Source organism: Atta colombica, unplaced genomic scaffold (genome assembly GCF_001594045.1).
Source record: "Atta colombica isolate Treedump-2 unplaced genomic scaffold, Acol1.0 scaffold45, whole genome shotgun sequence".
Taxonomy (NCBI): Eukaryota; Metazoa; Arthropoda; class Insecta; order Hymenoptera; family Formicidae; genus Atta; species Atta colombica.
In genome coordinates this window covers 1017037-1041418 of record NW_017259534.1, presented here as the reverse complement: position 1 = coordinate 1041418, position 24382 = coordinate 1017037, and the positions used below count along the sequence as shown (strand labels likewise).

At 35.4% G+C, this 24382-nt stretch overlaps 2 protein-coding genes across 2 annotated transcripts in view; one reads left to right on the top strand and one right to left on the bottom strand.

The window, feature by feature from the left end:
* The window catches only part of LOC108691297 (protein SERAC1), a 4595-nt gene extending 2619 nt beyond the window's left edge, over positions 1-1976 (top strand). Inside the window, exons 9-15 of the mRNA XM_018198969.1 lie at positions 200-401; positions 529-687; positions 824-951; positions 1055-1207; positions 1269-1415; positions 1579-1645; positions 1862-1976. Of these exons, the coding sequence (XP_018054458.1) occupies positions 200-401; positions 529-687; positions 824-951; positions 1055-1207; positions 1269-1415; positions 1579-1645; positions 1862-1976 (971 nt within the window). The remainder of the gene's footprint in view (positions 1-199; positions 402-528; positions 688-823; positions 952-1054; positions 1208-1268; positions 1416-1578; positions 1646-1861) is intronic.
* A 566-nt stretch (positions 1977-2542) lies between these two features.
* Positions 2543-21016, bottom strand: LOC108691276 (nuclear pore complex protein DDB_G0274915). Its single transcript, XM_018198946.1, has 10 exons — positions 20721-21016; positions 6523-7020; positions 5162-6128; positions 4288-4941; positions 3840-4158; positions 3698-3768; positions 3276-3469; positions 3082-3209; positions 2820-3002; positions 2543-2743 (listed from the first exon to the last, which is right to left on the bottom strand). The coding sequence occupies exons 1-10, from the start codon at positions 20815-20817 to the stop codon at positions 2573-2575; spliced, it is 3282 nt and encodes a 1093-aa protein (XP_018054435.1). The 5' UTR covers positions 20818-21016; the 3' UTR covers positions 2543-2572.
* Positions 21017-24382: the final 3366 nt, after the last annotated feature.

Here is a 24382-nt window from a genome sequence, read left to right as displayed (position 1 = left end):
ATATATTGTCGGATTAACAATTTAGAATATAAATTTTTGAATTTTGAATTTTGCAATATAGTACATTTTTTCATAGCAGCAATTCAATTCAATGCAACTTTATTTCTTTATAATTGTTTATAATATATTTTGATATAATTTTTAAAGCTACATTTCTCATAACAGAGATTATCTCTTTACTTTTTCACATTAATTGCAGATGGTAATACATTGGTCGAAAACACTACAGACTACTTATCTGCTATGGTTGATGACGATCGTCCTGAAGAATTCTTTAAAGACTTGGCTCGCGATCTGCATTTGCGCGAATGGAGAAAGATAGGTCAAGATTTTGAGGTGATACTGGATGATTGTCCACAAAACACAAACGATTGTGCATGCGGACCTTATTTCTGCAGAGGGTAGATTTTTTATATATTTATCAACTTCAACATATTATACTGATAACTTGCTTATAACTATTGCTATTAACTTGCTAAACAAATATTGTATTTTTAATTTGTGAATTTTTGAACGCGATATCTTTAGAGATGACACCTGTATGAATGATTTTGATTCTACATCCAAAACACTTTGTTGGCCTAAAGACTGGTTACCTGTAGACATACCATCCTTGCGAATCATAGGTATTAACTATGGTACGAGTTTATCTATGTGGACTCCTTTCTGTCCAATAGAAAGCATGAAGTAAGTATTATATTTCGTTTATTACTTTATGAGAATTGAATTTGAATTTCCTATAATAAATTTAGGTATTAAATTATATTCCGATTAGGTATTAATATATTCCGATAGTTTGACGCATTACATTTATTTTTGTTAGGAGCACTATTAAAGAGAGAAGCGAAGAATTCGTTACCAAATTGACAATGGCGAACGTGGGCCAACGTCCACTTATATGGGTCGCCCATTCAATGGGTGGATTATTAATTAAAAAAATGCTTGTAGAAGGTATATATAAGCTGAACATTTATACTAATTTTTATACTTTGATAAAAATGTGCCAAAATTATCACTATTGCTATTGTTAGAGTCATTATATGTTATATTGTAGAATGGAAAACTGGAGATAAGAATGGTATCTGCAAGAATACCAAAGCTATTCTATTTTACGGTACTCCTCATCGAGGTTCACATGTGGCGGCTCTGAAGCAAACAACGCAAATGCTGCTATGGCCAACAGTTGAGGTTCAAGAACTACGCGAAGGTAATTGTCGATCTCTAGTTTTAATTAACGCGCAATGTAACTTATCATTCTAATGTTTTAGAATCACCACAATTACTAAGATTGCATGAAGAGTTTTTAGAAATGTTGAATAAATATCACATAGAAATTGTGAGTTTCGCCGAGGCCAAACCTACGCTTGTAACTGCGCTGAAGTTTCCTTTCCAATTTGTCAGTCTCAATTCAGCAGGTAATGCTTTAAGATTAGATGTAAATGTTGATATCTTTGCATATGATTATACATTTTACCTTGGTCTATATTTGTAGATAAATATAATTTATCTAGATTCTTATCAACACACATCACACACAAACATGCATGCATATAAAAACAATATACTAACTCTTTCCAGATCCTGGCGTGGGAGAATTCTTCGAGATTCCGCAGGATCATTTATCAATATGCAAGCCAGCTAGCAGGTAACATATATATAGAATGTAGTGCAGTTTAAAAGCATAATTGGATAAAAGGAAGACACATTAAGCTTCATTTTATCATCAACAAAAATTCATTTTTTTATCTGATTGCCAATAATGTTTCAAAATTGTATATCTGTTGAGTATGGTCCTCTTATGTAATTACATGGAAGATAGGATGTTGAGTAATGCTCATACTATTTCATATTTTTTGGATAGGCAATCATTCTTGTATCAAAAACTTTTGAGTGTGCTCAGACGCCACGTCAACACTCAGGAAGATACAACCGTCTCGATTAGGAATCTATTGTCTTTGTTGAGTAAGTTATTTTAAGTCTATATAAGAGATAATATGTACCAATTTTATATATTTTTATGTGATGCTAAATGAATGTACGAATGATTGTGATTATAAAAAAGATTGTAATACACATCATGATTTGATCTCTACTCAGTATTTCATTTCATTTATAAATGAGAAAGTATTTTATTATCGATGTAATTGCCATTTTTATCGCTTAATTCTACTTTTCACATCTGCAATTTCAAACACATCGCGGCAAACATATTATTGGCGTGATGATATCGGTTTTGGTGGAGAGTGACCGATTACAATATAATTACTTATTATTCTGACTAGAATAAATAAATCCCTTATTAAGGTAAACAGCTAAAGAATAAATGACGAATTCGATGTCGCGAAATAATGAACACAAGTTGCTAGATCCAGAGAGAATACAGGATAACAAATCCTATATTTAAAATATTCTACGTAGAGATGTTGGTAATCTCTTATCGAAATGAACACGCGTTGTTGAAAAATAGAGTAAATATTTCGATGAGTCTCTCTGTAGTAGCTGCTTACCTAAGGCGTCGAATAAATTAAGTGAAATCTTGATATTGGTAGAAGAAATTGCAGTTTATTGCCGTTTAGAAATTCGTGTCGTAATCGGGATGGTGACGGTTCGACAAGTTCGTGGTACTGTCGTAACCGTATTTGCTGCTCGTATGCGAAGGATTGTAATAATAACCGTTCCACTCGGATCGCCAACTGTCGTACATATTGTATTTCTTGTCCTGGAAGGACTTGTCGACCAAAATCTGAAAAAGAACGAATCCAAGATAAGTACATGATGCCTAATATTCAATTGATTTGATATTGCCTTCCGCGCTTTACCTTGTTAGAATTTGATTCAAAAGACTTGTCATTCCAAGAGACATCGGGATCGGTCCATATTGTGTGGGTTACTGGCTTCGAATAGTCACTTGATCTGTGACTCGACGCGTGCTTAACCACTTCTTCATCATAAATAGTCGACATGGTCGGTTTTAGTTTCGATCCATTTTGCCTGTTGACGAGCTGGAAAATAAATTCATTCATTATCTTTATTTTTGCTAATTGTACAACTATACGAAAACTTCGAACGGTTTTGACTTACCACAGACACACCAAACACGATAATAAATAGCAAACCTCCGACACCTATCACTATCACTGCAATTGCCCACTGAGGTATCAATCTATCATCCTTCTCGATATACTGCGGCATATTTACTTTAGGTATGACTAAAAAAAGATATGAACAAGTGAACAGAATTGATGAAAAAAAAACAAGCTTTTAAGTTGACGCACCTACGAAATCGGTATACTTAGGATCGATAGTAAACATTCCCATCCTTAGTGGACCTTTCAAGCTTGTTTCATTCGACCGATTGGCATTGTATGTCCTGAGCGAGTCGTGGAAAATCACTTTTAATTCTTGCGTGTTCACTTTCTGTTGTAAATTGGCTAGCTCGACAAAGTAATCTACTAAGATGCTGCCTTGACTGAAAATGTTAATATATCTTTGTTGAGTCAGTAATATGAAATCGACTAATTCAAAGTATGACGGAGTGACTAATTACTCTAGTGTCTAATTATTAAATACAATTCACAAAAATATTATAATAAGATATATAATAAGAATCTTATACAAATAATGCTATGATTATACTTGTGATCATCTTCTATGCTTATTTCGATACTACTGCTTCAAATTACAAAGTCTGAATTACCTGAAAGAATCGATCCTTATATTTTTGTACCAATTCATTAAAAAGCTGGATTTCGAGAATATAAAGTTCATCTGAAAAAATATGTAATTTAAATATAATTGGCGTTTCGTGAAAATATTGACAAGTTGAGCGAAGAACATACTTCTCGTTCCACGTGATTTGCAAGTTCTTGCCACTCGTGAGTGTTTCGATCGTACAATTCTGGCACCCACGTCGCGTTTCCTATTATGCGTATTGTGCCGGCGACCTCGCACTCATCATCACATATGCCAGGAGTAGTCGGTCTTGGTGTCGTCGTCGTCGTCGACGTCGACGATGATGTACTCGAGATTTCGTTCGTACTGGGAATAAATGACATGTTTATCGACGCTACTGTAGCTGTGCGAGCTGCTTCCAATAACTTTTCGATGGAGATCGGCGTAGTGGACGAAGTTGGCCATCCAGTGAACTCTGTAGTAGCTCTGAAATTTTTTTATAATAATTTATTCGCTAGAATGAGCTCCTTTTAATGAGTAAGAATATTTCTAGTGTTAAAAAAGAAGCTATTCTGTATTTAATATATAATAATTAATGTAATATTATAAGCTTACCGGGTTGGCCATCCCTTTTGTATTTTTGGCGTTACCGTGCCTGGACCATCTCCACGCGGTGTCTGCGGAGTAGTTATTTTTTGGATCGGTTTGCGACCACCTGGTCTACTGGGAAATACGATCTTCAAGCCACCAGCTTTCTTTGTGGTAGGCAACTCGGAATCAGTTCGTTCTGTCATATTCTGCTCGCTGTTCACGTCATCAGTAGCTTTATTGTTTGGAACGGAATCTTTCTTTTTTTGTTCGTAATCTTTAGGTAATAAGGCGGAAATATCGACTTTAGAAGACGCGAAGAGATCATGGATAGATGGGGCGATCTTTTCCGGAGAGCTGCCTGTACTTTTCGCTATCGCCGTTTTTGCTGTTGTCGATATTGTCGTTTTAGTATCTTTTAACTTGGACTCTTCCTCTTCTTTCTTCTTATCATAGCCAGGTGGTAAGAGAGACGAAATATCGACCTTAGATTTGGCGAGGATTTCGCTGAGAAGGGAATTCTCCGTGACAACTGCATCTTCTTTCTTTAGTTTGTATCCTGCAGGCAGGAATACACTAATATCTTGGACGATAATGTCGGCTTTAGGTTTCGCTCGTGATATCGTCGATGTGGTTTTTGTTTCTGTTGCTTCTGTGGATGTCGGTTTCGAAGAAGGCCATCTGAAAGAAAAATAATAATAACTATCACTTTTAACTCAAATCTTGATTCATCGATATAATTACGTAATTATAAGCATATTTGTCGTTCTTATTGCTGGTAATTAAAAAAGTCATTCATCAAAACATATTTTCACATCGCCTATTGTTTTCAAGTTGTAATATGTATAATACTCGTATAAATTTTACAAAATCTTACAAAAATTTATGTGATATATCCAACCTGAAATTTGTCTTGGAAACTGCACTCGAAGTAGTTCCTCTCGACACGTAATTTCGAGGCAACAAACCTTCCAGAGTGTCGACCGTAGTTTCAAATCGCGGCTTTGCCGTGTTAGTGCTGGTATAATTCAGTTTTCTGTCATTGTAACGTCGTGGTATGAATTTCCCGATGACCGGTATCTTGGCCGTGGTCGTGAAACTCCTGCGAGTCGTCGTCGTCGTTGTGCGATCTCGTTCGGCTAACACATCTAGTTGCAACGTATTACCGTTGTTTCGGAAACCACCGGTACCGAGAATAGCCGCTGGCAGAAGATCGCTAGATAGCTTGGACTGCGCCCAGTCGAGTTTGTCAATAATGCTCTCCGTTGACGGTGGTTGCAACGTCTTTTTGCTCTCAAGCGATCCACTATGTGCTTCCACCTGCTCTATGCGATCTATTACTGGAAACGGCAGAAAACGCGCGCCCGATACGCTGCGGCTGGTTTGCACAGAAGCCAGGATTCTCGCGGAGTCTTCCGTGGTTACTTCTGGATGTTCCTCGGTTATCTTGGGTAACAACGACGACGATGGCGGCGACGGAACTTGCTCTGTGGTAACCGGTGAGGCCGTCGTCGGTACTGATATTGTACCGTTCACCACACTCTTCGTAGTCACCACGGAGACCACGGCACCGCCTATCAAAATAGAACTGACCTCGGCGGAAACGTTCTTGAAATCCTTTTTCCCGGATGTGCCGAACGTAGTGAATGTTTTATCGCTACCCTCCATGGACGAGCCTTGCTCCAACTCAGTCGACGATATCGGATTGTTGACTTTTTCTTCGACAATTCGCGACGAATTAGAAGTTGACTCGTGCGAAACGTCTTCTTCTCTCTTTTCTAAAGCGCCATGTTCCAATTCTGACGAATTCGCCGGCGTGACATCCTCCTCTTCAGATTCCGTGTCTAAATAGTCGAGATTTTCACCTTCTAAAACGAGTGGAAACAGATTATTTAGATTATATTCGAAGAAATTGAAAGCTGTAATTCTTCTTATAAAATACAATGGGAAAAAACTGTTTAAAAGATTTAAGAATTAAACTTTTTAGTTATTCAAATATTTGAATTGAATGGAAATTTAGTTCATGTTTTTCTCATTTTTAAGAACAACAAATTGAAATGCAATTGTAGAATCTATTTTTTTTATGCTAGTAAGTATATATTGAAGAAGAGTTAATACTTTTTACAAAATACCAAATGATGTATGAAATTAATGATGTAAAATTGAGATACGAAAATTATTTTCACGATTATTAATCATACATCCACGAGAAGAGAAATAAACAATTACAGTTCGATGTGACTAGGAACAGCTGAATCTCACCTTCAGCGTCATACCGAGAACGATTTCCATTTTCGTACTCTTCATAATAATAATACGTATTGTCATCTTGATTCGTCGGGAGATCTTCGAGATAATCCCCATCCTTGTCTCCCGTTTCAATATTCGACACGCTGCTGGTTTCCGGTGGAGATCTCTCTTTCTTTGTTGCGCCATTCTCATTATCAGAAAGATCTTTCTTTTCCACCTCCATTTGTTCAACCTCCTCCTCCTCGAGCTCTTCCTCTTCGTGCTTATCTTCATCTTCGTATTCCTCGACGTCATACGTCAGCTTAGGTTCTTTCTCCTTCTCTTCCTCCTCTCCTTTGCGATTGTCTCCCTCTTTTGATTTCGATATGTCCATCACATTGTTTTCCCCTGGCAAGTGCGCCAGCGATGCATCCGCCTCGTTGCTGGACGGTGATGCATTTCGGTCTTGCTTCTCGTACACCGAATTCGTTGGTATCAACTGTGAGAGCTTGTCCCAGGATCGAACTGTTTCTGCAAGTCAGTAGACGAGATTTAGGCAAACAATGTTATCAAGGAATATTATAATTTTCGAGGCGTTTTTTATTTCTACAATTCTTTTTATCGCAAGAAAATGTTTTTTACACAATTTGGTCGAAATCGAGCATGCTTTTAACGACGATTTATCTGCACACAGGATTTATCTTATGAAGTCGAGTTATGTTACTGAAAATCTTGGAAAAAGCGAAGACACTTTCTAATACCTATTTTCGTGAGAACATCTGATTTGAAAAGAAATAACCTTAATTTCTTTACCTTGATTTCTTTTTCTCTCTCTCTCTCTCTCTCTCTCTCTCTCTCTCAGATTTTACAACGTTATATATATAATATAAGAAAGTGCTCGCACTGTCTCACAAGAATATAAGTATGTATCAGCAAAGAAGATTTCTCTTCCATAAATTATTGTCGTAGACGCACAAACAATACATTCTGTCTAAAGTTTATTATATATACATATATTTTTTTAAGAACGAGTTTTTAGACAATGCTGCTTGTACATCGACAAAAGCTTGTGAAAGAGAGATCTTATTCTTTGCTGATACATTTTTGTAATTTGCAAATATTGAGAGCGCTTTCATAAAAAGGCAACATAGCACCACAACTTTTATTTACTTCTTATTAATCATGAGAAACCGCGACGCAGTTCTTAGCTTAGGTGGTTGATTTTTAACATCATTTCCGTGTAATTGTTGCTCGAAATATAGTATACGATAATACAGTATACGATGGCAGTTATTCTAACCGAACCACAATGCACGACAGAATACATTATCGTAGCAAGGTGAAAGGCGAAGTATCGCGCATTTCGCTGCGGCACCGTGCATTTAAACGACTTGCGCGGGCATAATTTATTAGCGGTTTGCGCAATATACTAGCAGATAAAAATCTTTGGGATGGATATTACTTCGGTGCATATATCGAAGGAGGCAACTTGTGGATACGCCTAAATGGAAGATAGAGAGCAACGAGGACTAACGTAACGAGCGCGATATTACGTCGCGTGCTATAATAAAGGTACGAGATACACATCAATATGTCAAGTGAAAAAGAGAGAGAAAGAAAAGGAAATAAATCACGTAATATATTTAACACTTTACAAAAATAATTTAAAATAAGAGAGAACGATACCTTATTTGATTAAATCTTGACAAAAAATTTTTCTGCTATACATATAGCTGAGTTTTATTAATATTTTACATAGTAAATATTTTACATAGTAAATAAATGACAATTATATATTGTTAAGAAAGCAAGTCGAAATTACACTTTACAAACATTACAATTATATTCTTTTCGTATATAAATACGTTTGAGTATGCTTCCTTTTTTAAAAATCCAAGAAAATTCATTTTTGGCGCAAAGATTTGTTAAGTTATTCTCTGTGTTATAATTATATATTTTTCGTAATCATTACATAATTTTTAATCGTTATGGACTTCGGTAATTGAGACAAAGTACTCCTCTATTCCCTTTCTCTCTTTCTGCCTCTCTTTCTATCTTATATCTGATGCTCGGCACTGAAATAATATGAGTAGCCTCCGGGTACATAATTCAATCTCAAAGTCCCTTTGTTGTCCACGAGTGGTATACTAGTATTGTGTTTCAGTGTGTCGTAACTAGAATAGTTCCGTAGGTGTAAACGGCGCGATCGAATCAATGAGGAGGCCTTGAGAAAAAAAATCCGAGGGCAAATATAAATTAAATCGGGGTCACAATGCGCTCGCGACTCGTATTTGCGCGCGTTTAATCCCGCAGGGCATTTCTCGCTCGGTCGCAATTGTTGCCGCGCGATTTTAGGATAATTAATCACGCACGCGAGTATTCGTGCTCTGGAAACTCGTGCGCATTATAGAGCGTTCATTCATCGAACAGTTGTTGAAATCACCGATCATTCGACAAGCAGCTCAATAATGTCGAACATTGATCTCCAAGTGGGACGGTTTATAGAGCAAAAGTTGAAGAACAGAATCAATTTTTTTTATGCTAATTGCGTTTCCTCGCAGAACAAGACTCGTGAAGAATTATGTGTGATTTCTACTCTCTCTCTCTCTCTCTTTTTTTTTTCTTTCTCAGCCACCGTGTAATCTGCAATAAAATTGAAAAATGTATTACAAATTCATGTCCGTGTTATCGCGCGCGTCCACGCATTAATCACGACAATCGCGTGTAACGACCACCAAAATGATCTATCGTCCCCCGACCGTGGAACGATCGCACGTTGCGTTTTTACCGCACGTCATCGTGAATTATGCCGCTGCAAATAGTCGGGATAATTATAATTACGGCCGGCCGATCGCATTCACCACGCTTCACAATCGGTCCGAGATTAATAGATCGGTGCATGGGGCGAGTACAAATTAAGGCGGGGTTCCCCGGCGCTACCACGGTCGCGTGGATTGCTCTTACAAGGTGTTTAAGCAATCATCTTTCTCTCTCTCTCTCTCTCTCTCTCTCTCTCTCTCTCTCTCTCTCTCTCTCTCTCTCTCTCCTCGGCTCAGTTGATGCATCGCCACGAATTGATCGCGCATGACCTCAAGGCATCGCTTAGGGCGAAACGTAAGGAGAGGCGTAAAGAAGAAAATGCAACGACGCGCAGTAAAGTGATGATTGTGAGATGTGGCTCCCAGAGGCAAATCTGATTAAAGGATAAATTGGAACAGTAATTCTGTGTCTATCGAAGATTGGCCGGTGCATCGAAATGAACAAGGAATAAAATACAATGTTAATAAATGATGTTAATAAATGATGAGATGGAAAATGTAAGCATATATGCATAGTTAAGGTGTATTAAAATTGATAATTGTTGTCTAAATATTTCTCTTTATCTGATGAGAAAGTATCATGATAGATTCGCAAAGCATATTACATACTTTCAATTTTGGTTTTTTAGCATAAAAAATGTTTTTTAATATAAAAAAATGAAAAATGGAACTCTTTTATTTTTATAAGGAACTATAAAATTTTTTATAAAGAACTATGAAAGTGCAACTAGAATGGTCTTTATTTTTTTTATTAATAGAATTACTAGAATGTAGTATTAATAGAATTAATATTAACTTTACAGCTCTCACTTTTGGATATCCAATATCCTATTAATATGAAAGAAATAATGACAACATTTTTCATAGTTCTATAGGTTTTTTTATAAAAATAAAAAAGAGTCTAGAGTGTGTATACAATTTATATTGAAACCAAAATTTACAGCCAGAATTCTGTTTAAAAATAATAGAGTACAGATCTCTGTTAGTACTAACGAGAAATGTCGCTGGAATTATTATAAAAATTATCAGCACGACACTTTTTCTCCAAATATCTTTTACATTATAATAGACTAGTAATTCTACGAACGTGAATGAAATAATTGGCTGAAATAATCTCTGTGATAAAATAAGTAAAGAGTCTAAGTATTCTCCGCCTTGCGTTAAAAATCACAATCTTCTTCTATTGTCCGTGTCACAGATGCGCAATGAATTATTGTCCTTTAGTACCACGTTATTTTAACGTGGGCTTTTAAGGTTGCGATGCGAGACTGCCGCAGTCAAAGAAAAATCCACCTCCGTAAAATGCTAATTGCAACTGTGCCGCACAATGATTGCTACCTTGCGATTAATCGGCGACGCGCATCGACGATCGCTATCGAGCTGGACGACGGACGGCCGCGAAATTCGTGCGTAAATATCAAATAAGAGCAACGCGCAGGAGTAACAAGCGAGCAGATTAAACGGAGTGTTCGGATTGTTCCTTTTTAATCAGCTGTCCACGCGAGAATTCATCGCTGATTCGATCATGCTTTAATTACTGATCGTGTCGCGAAAAAGGATTGTTTTCTTTTCTTTTTCCTGCGAAATATCGTGCGAATATATGCTGCTTACGCATGCATTTTTGCGACATCGAGCTCGAGGATCAGCTCGTACCTTATGCGGGAAAGATTCCACCGGAACACCGAAGCCTTCGAGACTTAAAGTAGGCTATATTTTATGCTTAATGCCAGACATTATCGCTGCCACAAACAGCGATATATATGTATATATATCGCTGCTTGTGGCAGCGATAATGAAATCGCGGTAATAGATAATCAGTTCGCATTACTCCGTAATGGGATTAATGACCCGCGCGAGCAAAGATCTTTGTTCAACTTACTTTCAACGGACAAACGGAGCGCGACCGCGAATTTGTTCGCGCAATAGACTTTGTTACGTTTCCACTTGACTGACTCCCGAATTCTTCATAATCCACTCAAAGAAATTTCCCTCCGTAAATAAGATTTTGTAAGATTTTTTTATGACTTTTGCGTATTTATAAGCGAAAGATAGATTTAAATGCTGTGTTATTTTACATTTGTATTATTTTCTTAATTATTATAATATTGATAATATTCCGTCTATTGGCATTTTTGTGTATATACATATTATTTTTCTAAAAATAATTATAAAAAATAACTATGATTTAAAAGAAGGTCTTAAAATTTGAATGAAAGATCAAGAAACACTGAGAGTATTATTATTTCATGTGAATGCGAGAATAAGACATTTTGAAATGAGTTTAATTTTCTGTACTGATGAGATAATGAATAGAGAAGACAATGCTATAAGAGCATTACGAGATCGTTATGCGTTACTTATGTAACTCGCTTCTCAAAATGTCTCGCGTAATTCCACGCGTCGTAAGCATACCGTGAAGACACGGGGTCTGATTTTTCGCGTCTGTTTACGAAGCCCATGATGAATTCTACAGGGTTACCACGAAATTGGAAATCAGGAAAATGTCAGGAAAATTGAAAACAAGAAGCAAATAAGGGAAAAATTAGAGAATTTTGCAAAATTTTCTGAAAAATTAAAATGCTTGATTTTAAAGAAGTTTAAATATGCGTACACCCACGCAATTTTGGAATTATATCAACTTAACAATTAAATGCAAATAGTGTCAGCAATATTAATAGTGATTTATATTACTATAAATTGCTGTTCTCAACAAAATATTTGATGATTTCCAAATCAGGACGAAAATATAAAAAATTTCAAAATATTATTGTAAGCATTAGAGAAAATAATGAAATTTTGCCTGTAAATCAGCGAAAAGTTATGAAATTTTAAGACAAGATATTTGTGACAACTCTAATAATCGAACAGGAAAATATCTCGAGGAGAGCGTGTTTCGCGATTCGCGTTAACGCGATTATTCAAGCGAATCCTTCCCCTTTTTGAAGCCGATTCGACAAGCGTTTCTCATCCGATGTGGAATATCAAATATATCGGTCTGATCACCGGTTGGCATAATTCAAAAACTTTTACATGGTCAATTTGGCGTGCACTTCCCTGTGTGAGAACTATACTTTCACGACCGGGACACAGCGAGGAAGTGCCCGTTCGATTGGAGTGTAACGAAGGCTTAGGCAATGAAGTCACTCTCCTTTCGATCGTCCTTCGTTCAATTCGAGCGCTTGCCGACGGATATGCCTGCATGAATTCTTAGCTCGTAATCATGCATATTATTGAGCGATCGTTGCGTTTTGTATTTTAATTTATTATTGTACAATTGCGTCATTATTGATAGAACATGTTTACGCATTCTGTGGAGAAAGCGTTACTATGTTTTGGCGATGAAACATAAATACATCTTATGTAGTAGATTTTTATTTGATTTGAATCACAGATATATATATATATATAGATTAATTTTTTGATATTTTAATAGTTATACTTGGAAAATAAATCAAGTCTTCTCTAGAAAAAAATTTCATTTTGTTAGTAATATATATATTTTGTTAGAAAAATATACGATATCTTTTGAAATCTACAATTTCTCTTTCATTTCTCACGTGTTCTTTTAGTGTCAACGTTTCTAATTATCTGTGACATGAAAAGTAAAGTGATAAAATCACTTTCTATAAATTCATCTTGAATTTTATAGTAAATAGATTGGTTATTTATATTATTCTCACATAAATTTCATATATTTTACTTTTCTTTTATCCATTTGCAAGTAACAATAGGTTTCATCGATATGAGTGTTGATAGTCATATAACATTACTAGTAATAAAGTAAATTTATTGCGATTTAATGTCTAAACTGTCGATTTCTGCCAATGAAAGTTTCCATTCATTAAAGTATCAAGCACGTCCTTGTGAAATCGAGGAATCACCTGACGTCGCGAATAGCATATTCAAAGGTTTCGCATGTCTCACGTATCCACGTTTGTCGAACGCTCGATAATTCTTATCCATTCAATGCTTTTGTTACCAATTACGTTAATAATAGACGAAACACAAAACTTGCTCTTATTTGAGAGAGGAAAAACGGGTAAATCATGCATTGCATTAATTATGACATCATCAAATAGTCTGGCGCTGATATTATAAAACAACAATTACTCATATCAGTTTACCACTGACTTTGCCACTGACATTTGGGCGAGATTGCATATTTTACGTACGAACTTATCGAAATCAAAGGAGAGAGAGAGAGAGAGAGAGAGAGAGAGAGAGAGAGAGAGAGAGAGAGCTCCATTTCACGTCGTACGCGTGAAAACATTGGACGAGCACGTGTAGTAGTCGAGAACCCCGATTCTTACGTTTATTGTACCGTGAAACTTGTTATCTAACCCGCTCGAGGAGCGCACGCGACGCGAGGAATTGCCCGGAATTGCGAGAAAAAGGAGACGTTTTATGTATGGCCACCGTACATGATTTTGCCATCTGTTCCGTGATAGCGAAAACGAGACCCAAATACGGTACACATAGTATGTCGATACGAAACGTGCCTGCACGCACAAAGGGGGTACTTTCTAACTCGGCCGCTGACGAGGCTTTGAATGTTGTTGATAGGTTTGAATGAAAGTTATCTTTTCTAGCAGCTGATTTTGTTGACGATATTACGCAGTTGATATATCATACACTGAGAAAAAAAATATAATTAATTTTAATAAATATTTAGTTCAATGCTGCCAACTAAACATTTACTTACAGTAAATATTTGTTCAATAAAAAAAATGATTGTAAATCAAATTAACACATTTCTTGTATCAAATAAATATATCTTTATATTTAATAAATATTTAGTTGGTAGTATTCAACTAAATATTATTTATTAAAATTGATTAATATTTTTTTTCAATGTATATATAATTACATATCATTGAAAAATGTCAGAGTATCAGATAATTTTTAAATTAAAATGCTTTCGAAAAATAATTAACGAAAAATATCTAGTCTTTTCGAGAATATTTTTATGCTTTTATTTTTACTTGCGGATATTTTTCTATGTGTAATATATATAGAAGAATTAATATGAAAAGAATACAAAAAAATTTGCAATAGAAATTACGCGATAAATAAATACTTTCTCTAATATATCATTTGTTTATCACAAATTAATATTAAACATGTTAAATATAAGTCAGTCCTAATGAAAATTGCGAAAGTTGGCGCTGTAATTGCTGTACAAATCAGCAGTATAACATTAAAAAAAGTAGCATTTATCTGTACAAAGTGTGTTCTAAGTGTGTGAAAAGTGTTATATATTTAGCCGCTTGTTGAATTAATGCGATTTGGAAACTTCCTAAATGAAAGAGAAGCCGTAGTGAGAGAACGTGAGGTGAAATAGAGTGTGACGAGTAAACAGGTGATAAAGACATAGCTAACATAGCTGCAAAAAAGAAAAAGAAAGAGACAGTGATAGACAAGTAAATATAACATATGTTTTTTTTTTAAATATGATTTGCTTAGTTATATTTTATTTTATATGATTTGCTTAATTGTATGATTTTATAAACTTTCTCTAAAATCTCCTCGATAGCTGCTCTGCAAGACAGATATTGCTATTACGTAGAGAAATTCGTTACACATATGCTGTTACACTTTCTCAAGTTTGTAAGTTTTCTTTCCGCAAAAAGAATTTTCTAAATTATGTGCCCAACGCACAATTTTAATGTGATAAATATTTATCTTATTATGAGATGTAACCGTATATAGCGATTAAATAAGGAAACAATCTTACGTAATCTAAAATCATTGCTTTTTACTAAGAAGATCTACATTTCCATGATAACGTGATTTTAAGTAGCCATTATGTAAACAATTTCTTTACATTAAGTTTAATCGTGGAAATATTTAAAAGGTCAACAATTTTCAGTCGCTTTTAAGGTGTGACCGAAATAGCCAGAGGCAAATTTATAAGTAAATTCCTATCATCGAGTTTAATCAAGTTAAATATCATAAAAATCAAAGAAATGAGTCGATTGATTATAACTATGGTAAAACAAGTATTTTGGGCCACGTCTAGGTTTACTCCTGTAATTAAAAATATATTATGAGACAGATAAGGAAAAATATTTAGAGAGAAATATTATTATTATTTAATATTAATATTTTTAAATCTCCGCATAGACGATACACTGCCTGATTTCATATGAGCTCTTATATCGAAGAAATGAGCGATCGCGCCTTGTTGCGAATGTAAAGAACTCTGGCTTTGTAACGCGAATTTTCGTTGGGCAATCGGTGTTTCCTTCGAGGAGCAGGTTAATACCTACATTCTTAGCCTCCGATATATGTGTCAGACTTTCCCAATCTCGCGATTTCTCGCTCGTGATACGTTACGAGGCATCTCCGATGACTACCGTCCGTGAAAGATTATCGGATGGGCGTCATGAATCAGATCCGATTGAGAAAAGGCCGTCATACCGTCGGAAAATGAGACGCGCGGGGAAGATCGTATGCGCGAGCTTCGTGCGCCTGTAGATATTTCTCACATCAACATCGACGTGGCGCTCTGAATTCCTTGATTACCGTTCCGTGTCGCATGCACGAAGAATGATGAAAATGAGAAAAAGAAGGCGCGCCGGTGCGCATTACGAGGCATAAAAACGGAAAGCATGGAAGTATCTAATACCTCCCTCGAAATGGGTCAGTATTAATCAATATTCGATACGAATTAATAGCTGTTGAATTTTTCGTGAATGCATCCTGTACGCACTTTACGAATTTAATTAATATTCATCTTTTCTATTTATTTAATAATATTCTTTTAAAAGATTTATTTTAATTTATATAAATTAAAAATATAATAATATTTTTAGATACAATATTTATCTTCAAAAATTTTTCTTTTGACACTATATTAGATCGTTTTATTTTATCTTATCGCTATTCAATCAAGCCTACTTTATTTATGAAAAGCTATATTTATTTATCGTCGTTTTACGTGCAAACAAAATTTTTATCACGTTCCTCCCTTGCAATGTACAATTCCCGCAATTTATATTCCAGATCTATGTACGTATTTGGCATTTCAAGGTGCGTGAGGACTACTATTCCTCCGTGCTGCAACCGTGACAAGGCAGCAGCGTTGCAGTATAAAATATCACCGCTATCGACATTGCTCTTCGCGAAGCGAAGAGATGGTAGAAAATCTCTCAGTCGCGTATTTAGTATTTTTATGCAGTACATTCCATGATGTAAGAATACAAGGTGTTTCGCTCCGAGATGCGCAATCAGAAATCAGACTAATCAGAAAATAAGCCTCAAATGTTATAAACCAATATAGAACCGCTAGAAATTTAACACATTAAAAAAAATTTACTTAAAAAAATTTACTAAATATTTACTCAATAAAAAAAATTATAGTTAAATTAATGGCTTTTGTATCAAATAAATATATATTTAGTAAATATTTATTTAGAACTATTTAAACAGATATTTATTAAAATTAAGTATTTTTTCAGTATAAATAAAAAATTTGCCCCAAAATTATATTCGACCGCTATTGTGCACAATGAAACATTGTATTCTTATATCATGATTCCATCAAGCTCAAATCATACGCGAATTTTCTTCTCATCGTGTCCAATCGCGTATCTACTTGCCATATCACGAGCCCATTAGGGTTCTAAATGTGGAAGGTCGTTCATTAGCATCGGCCCTTAATACCGTCGAAATTTCTACGACCTTTGGCGCCACTCGAAACGCCCTCGAGATGAATAAAGATGAAGGAAAAGGAGAACGGAAGGGGTAAGAAGGAATGCAAGGAGAGTGAAAAAGAACTTCGCTCGACGACACTCCATCCGAGTGACGTAGAGACTATTTTGGGATCGTGAATTCGAATAACAGATTAGAAGGACCCATCGGTCGTTTTACTTTCTACTGCATCGGAAATTTTCGAGTGGGCAAGTTTCTTCGACCTTTCCGTGCGAAGAAGTCTTCGCACGCCGCGCGAAATTTCATCGAAGTCACGTGCGAAGAACTTTCACGGATTAATGCCTCGTCATAGTTATCAATTGGTTCTACAAAAATCAAAAAGTAGCGATTCTTGACTTCGATAATAATATTAATTTTAATAATATTTTTTTCTGCTCTTTTTAATATAAAAAATATCAGACATTACTATATCGATATTCGATCGGGTAGATTAAAAAGATGCATTTTCAATGCAATAATTTTTACAGTTTAGTTATTCGTGTTTCGAGCAAAATTGTCAATGGATTGTGTACGTCTCGATGCTTCTTGAGAAAATATTTTTTCTTCACTAATTTTCAAAAATAATCTGCGGATGTCCAACATTGAAAGATGAGAAGATGAGTTACGACAGATATCTAGCGACAGATAGTTTCTGCGAAATCAATTTCAAATTCAGTCAATTGCCGAGAGACAATGCAATGCTCTGAGACAATCCGCATAACTGCGGAAATCTGCAAATTGCGCAAATTTACGAGACCTTAATGTCTATAACAGCGTCTAACAGCGTTCGTTCACATTCACCTCAGAATGCGAGTAATGACGCGCGTTTCTCGTACGTCTGTGCGTAACACGGCGCGATTGTTCGACAATCATTTGCCAATCCGTCGTGTTCGCGTGCATCCGACGATAAGCGTAACAATGGCGAACAAAGACAAGGTTGTGAAGAATGGCTGCGCCCGCTTGGTATTACAAATCGCGAGAAGAAAATCTGTTCGACAAGGGCGGAGCGCAATAATCCGTCGTCCATTAGACCCAACAATAAGGCCCAGAGTCCGAGGAGACCCGCTATCGCCACTTCGCAACCGTATCGCAATTCTATTGTGTCGTGAATCGCGCTACCACTACTTCGAAATTACGTAGCGCGGGCAAACATCGCGGTCGGCTCGTGACCGCCGACCATTATTCGCGCGCGAACGACATTCCGTTTTGCGGTTGTGAAAAAGGGATATTTTCGAATATATCGAATGATTACAGCCGTTAAGATTGTCGCAGATCGAAGGAATATTTAATCGGTATACATACAAAAGTTGCTTTATATAAAGTATCTAAATGCAATGACATAATATAATTTGCAGGGTTAAGTACAATAGTAACTAGTTAAAACATTAAAAAGTTAAAAAAAAAGTTAAAAAATTAATAACTTTTAACTTAATTTAGTTAATTTTAAATGCATTAAATTTTAACTTAACTAAGTTACTTTTAAACGTTAACTTTTTAATTTTTTTAAGTTAAAAAATTTTTTTATCTCTTTTAAATATCTTAGAAAAATAATAAGATATAATAAGACTAAGAGCGTATTATATTCGTAATCTGTTCATATTTTAAGACTTCTTAATCTTAAGTAATTTCTTAAGATACTAATACAGCCCTCTGATTGGTTTATGCGGTTATGCCTTATGCATATATCGTTCGCATAGGTGTTTTAAGCCTTAAATCATAAGAAATTGACCAATTACAATCAAATATTCTTCTCGCATTCGATTGTAATTGGTCAATTTCTTATTGTTTAAGATTTATTAAAAAGTAATCACTGATCTTGTATCTTCTCTATGTGCTGGCTGTTTTTTTAAAGTTACAACTTATATAATTATATCGTAATGTGTTATATACTTATATTACATATGAATAAAAAAATTAAAAATTTAATTTACTTAATAATCTATATTATAGTTATTTAATCTCATTTTAAGAAAAATTAGGACATTATGATCTAAAAAATAATTTTTTTCAAAATTAACTTTTTTTTTAACTTAAGTTAATTCAATATTGACTTAACGTTACGTTAAATTAATTTTTTATTCCTTCAACTTTTAACTTAACTTTATTAATTTTGTAAAACCATTAACTTTAACTTTATTTAAAAAAAAAACATTAATTCTTATCCAATCCTGATAATTTATATAATCAATTTTAACAACGAAATAATACATGTATATTCTATTAAATAATGTGACAGTGATCATTTTTGAATATTCAATTCGTTTAAAATATTTATTACGCTTTTTATAGCTTTGCTAATTTTATGTATATGGTAGCCTTTAGTATGCATGCACTAATATAGTATAACACTGTAAATGATCGAGACTCGTTTGTTATAAAACTCCTGGCATCATGCATTTCGTAAGAGATACGGGGGTGTCTGGATAGATTCTATCACGTTATTTCCTGATGATAATTTCTTCGATTAACGTAGGATCCATTTTTCTTCAATTATAATGATTTAATGATTTTCAGGCAATTAGTCATTGGAGATGAGAAGATCCTGAATTTTAGGATTCTTTCCGGAAATTATATTAGATAACGATAATATAATCTAATTTTGATCGATTGAAAGAACGGACTTTGATAGAATTTTTACATAAGAAAATTTGCAGTGGACAATAACTTTCCTCGATATATCCACGCCAAAGAAGGATCGGCGTTAAACCATTCTAACCATCTGTCATTCAAGTATAATGAAGTAAAAGTAGGACATACCGTATAAGTATGAATAATACGTAGCATCAGCGGATTTTGAGATACCGATTCTTTAATCCTTTTGTTTTTTTGGTTTGAATCAACAGACGAATTTACAAATTATCTTCAAATTCTAAGTTTTATGTTAGCGTATAAAAAATACACGTTTGCGCGAACTTTGGAGATCCATATCATTAACGAATTCGTAGATTCGCGGCTGAAATATAAGCTCACGCATTTATTTGTAATTGTATACAGAAAAAACAGATTTCACTGAAATATTAAAAAATTTAACTAAATACAGCTCTGAAAATAATCTTATTGAAATAATTATATAGCTTTCTACGATGCTTAAATTATTAATGACAATGCTGCAAAAAGTTCTAACGAGCTAGCGACCAGTTTAAGCCTATTTTACATAATTGTTTCGATAAACAAAATTATTTTCATATCTAGTTAAATTTTTATATATTTGAGCAAAACTTCTATGAATAATGAACAAAAGAATTCGAGGAGCCACGAAAATCGTAAAATAGAGATTGAAAAATATATTAATGTTTGGCACACGCCTTGGTTCCCAATTAATCTCGATTGTAGCAAAAAAAATTCATGCGTGTCAATTTTTCCCAACAATTATAGATTATCCGAATCACGCAAAACTAAAAATTCTAATCCACTGATCAATGCGCAATACATTCCGAGGGGAACATACAGATATTGCGTGCAAAATTCCAAAATCACCGTGGCTGGCCAGGCTCCGTGGTCCCATCGTCGTTGGTGCCCGTCACTCTTGCCCTCCCCAGATAAATATCCTTCACGTTCACCAAGAAGCATATCCATGAAAGGTTTGCGTGTTGTAATCCTACAGCGCACTCTGACAAGCGGATCGCGAAGTGAACGCGGGTGCTTTAAAGTTGTGCTTAACATGCGTGCCAGAAGCAGCCAGAAGTTCCCCAGCGAAGAGATCCTCCCTCGTGAACTTACCCTCTTGGTGACCGGTGGCGATGAGCGCGCAAACCAGTAGCAGACGCAGGAGGAGGACCTGGCCACGCGAGGTCGCTCCTCGTCGGCACCTCGGCATGTCTCTCCCTCAGCCTCTTCGCGATGTTCGTGGACCCCGTCCTCGACGAGTGTTTGCACACGGCGGATGCCCAACAGGTTCACTCGCAGTTCATCGCGCAATCGAGGACCACCGACCGGTCCCCATTCGACGCGGGTGTCGCGTCGGCGGATTCGTGCTCCAGCAGACGTGAGAACTATCAGTGCCGTTAGCTGCACGCGGAAAGGATCATTGCTATCAAGCCAAAGAACGGCGTGTTCGTACGCGAGCGCGACGCGCTTGTCACTGGCCAGGCGAACGCGGGTAGAGCGGGTAGAAAGCAAAATCCGACTTTCACTTAGTCGAGGCGCGAGCGAGCTCGAGGCGGAGCTGGCACGTCGAGGCCGCCAGGATCCACCGTCCCTTCCAACAGTTCCAACGGCTGTGGATCCCTCCTCCGCCTCCGCCCGCTGCCTCTTCGGCAAAATCGACGGATCTTGCCTGCTGGTGCATTTTGGCGCTCGTGAAAATAATCAGGGACAGAATCGATAAGCAATGGAGGATAACTATTCCTCGATGACAATGGGCTGCAGTTCACCTGCTGATGACGTCTTTAGCGCCTCGCGGGAATCGCACAAGAAAATGCGAGTTCTGTTATTATTATTCTGTATCGAATCGCCTTTCCATTTGCATGACTTTTAGCGATGCTACGAGCCGAGGCTAGAATTAACTCGAGTCGACAACTGCAATATGATAAAATGGAAAACACACAAGAATCGAAAAATATGTAAAGCTGTAATTGTCAAAATATTGTTCTGTATATCTAAATATAAATTATTTAGAGTCATAAATATGTATTTAAATCGATTTCTAATTTTAATTTTATTGCGTGATCTAATTATAATCACTTATAAGTTATTTTTTCGTTCTGACATATCACAAAAATTTTTTTAGCTTGATACATATAAAGAAACTTTATTTTTTCGTGTTTACTTTTCTCTCTACTTATCAATTCACTGAAACACAATTAAATTATCATAATGATATAAATTAAATGGAAAGTAGATGTGAGAAGTCGACTGGATGGTAAGCACCTATCATTTTTCACAATAATGATTCATGAAACATCTTAAGAATATCACAAAAAGATGTTTCATTATTTTATAATTTTGCAAGATTTTCATGTTTAGAAGAAAGAAAATATTTTAATATAGAATAATTAATTTAACCTCCATTTTAAAATTAATTCTTAAATAAATTTTCTATTTCACAAATTAATTTTATAATCAATAATTTAGTGTTCGTTTTATACAGAGGTAGATTTTGCTATTTATATTTTCGACTCTTTAAATATCGTAAAAATGTGAATCGGCACTTAATTACCGCACGTTCGTGCATACAGATATCGCCAAGTGGTATGAATAAGATCATCTTGTTAGTATCAACCGTTCACCTTGATTTTTCAATTGTAGAAGCAAGTTTCCCAAATGGTCCTCATGATCGACGATCACCACGAAGGTAGACATGCTCGTTGTTTTCTTAGTTGAACGAACAGCTGAGCGAATTCTCAAATTCAATAGCGAAGAGAATTCATGCTTTCTTGCAAATTATCAGTTCCGTAAATATTATATATCACATAATTTTTTTTCGTGACAGGTTGTTTTTATTCCAAATCTTCTGTAACAGACACTTTTAAAGAGAAAAAGATTTCAATGTGCAAAAGAAGCTATAAAGATCTATAAAAACAGACTGTATAATGCAGATCGCACTCCACAAGTCTCGATCGTATTAATAATAAGAAACGCTGCTGTAATAAGCTATCTAATCGATTGCGTTATTCGAACGATGAGAAATACGACTCGACCGAGTCGGGGAATCGGATTTCAGGGTCTCCCACGGCACTTCCTCGACCTCCAAGCAGGCCTTTGCAAAAATCTGCTCTCTGAAGTCCATCCTCTCTGTTATCCCACCCGTTCGTTAACCCTCACCGGTCGCGTCTGACCTTTGCCGGGTCCGCCTGGAACTTCGAACATATAGATTGATTCACATCCGGACAGACACGAAAGCAAAAAAGCACAGCAAGGTCGGGAGAATCGGGAGAAAGTTGGTGACATCGCGTGACGTAATTCGATCGATGATGATCGCTCCGGTATCTTCCCGATGACAGTGTACGCCCTCGATGTGATTAAATCTGAAATCCGTTTCCACTGTTGTTGTGGAAGATCATTTGCGCAAGATTTTTCCTGATATAATTAGGAACTTTCTCTTATATAATTCCCCCAATTATATTATATTATATAATTCCCTTAATCCTCTAATTATGTTATCAAGCTGTGAGATTCGCCTCTAATCGCGGTTCAGAGAATTATTTATCCTCATAAATATTGAAAAATAATGAAAATATTTTTTTTTATTAAAAAAATTCAAAAAAGATTTCAGACGCTAACGCTCGACAAATATCTATGGTGCTTATACAAATGCACAATAAAATTGAGCATTTCCTAAAAATAAAAGAAACAATGTTCAATATGTTCAAAAACTCCTCTCGCGGTGTTCTGAATATTTTATATATAAAAGATTTTCTACGAGTGCTGCTGCATCTTTGCTGAACACGTAGGCTGGATGTTAAAATTTCGTAAGGATTCCGTGAGAATCCCAAAATGAGATTCTGCTCTCAATTGTTTGGTGCACGAGTTTCTAGTGACGTAACGCTCGGCTACATAGGACTTCACCGGTTTAGTTTACCAATTTATATTCTTACCGCGATAACAGGAAGTGCAACAGGAACGCGCCGTTGTGTATCGTAACGGTATAGCGCGACGGACAATGTAATGTAGATATTTGCTGGTGTTTATTAGGCAACGATATCTCTCGATAGCTATTCTAATAAACATAAAACATTACTATGAACTTATAAGAAAATTCCTACAGCTATATATAAAATTGTATGTAGGAATTAGAAGAAAGCGTGTATAATGTGCGATCGAATTGATGTATACATAATTGAGATGATGTATAAAACAAAAAGGTATAAATGAATTACGTAAGAAATGGAAGTTATAGTTATCTTGAAATTAAATACGTCAATTTTGAAGGAGTTTCTTCTTTCTAATATAAAAAAGATATTTATTATTATATTAGTAACAGCATTCAACTTGCCTTATTTTGTTTAACGTTACATAGAATTTTTTTAAGATTCGGATTCGGAATGTATACATTGTTACACATTATTGAAAAATTAAGAGATATATAATTTTCTTAATGCTTACTCATTTTCAATTGACGATTTATTTACAATTATTTTCTATCGATCAATCGGTTTAATGATGCTTTGAAATATCAATGAATAATGTCTGTCGTGAAATCATCATCCTATATTCAGCATTGAATTCTCCGATATTAAAATCTCTAATATTCAAGCATTAAAATCACCGAGATTTCTTGATCATCATCAGATACATATTTGAAACGACGAACCAAAGTTATGTTAACAACGCCATCTAAGACATATTATGGAAACTAACGACGAAATTTACTATTTCATGATCAAATTAATTCCTACAAAAATAATGTAATAAAATATTTCGTAAAAAGTATTGTTAAATAT

Coding starts and splice junctions, on each gene's coding strand:
- LOC108691276 (XM_018198946.1), bottom strand. CDS start 20,817: ATGCCGAGGTGCCGACGAGGAGCGACCTCGCGTGGCCAGGTCCTCCTC. Junction 7,021..20,720: donor CGCCACCGGTCACCAAGAGG/GTAAGTTCACGA, acceptor ACTGACTTGCAG/AAACAGTTCGATCCTGGGAC. Junction 3,003..3,081: donor TCGTGTTTGGTGTGTCTGTG/GTAAGTCAAAAC, acceptor TTTATTTTCCAG/CTCGTCAACAGGCAAAATGG.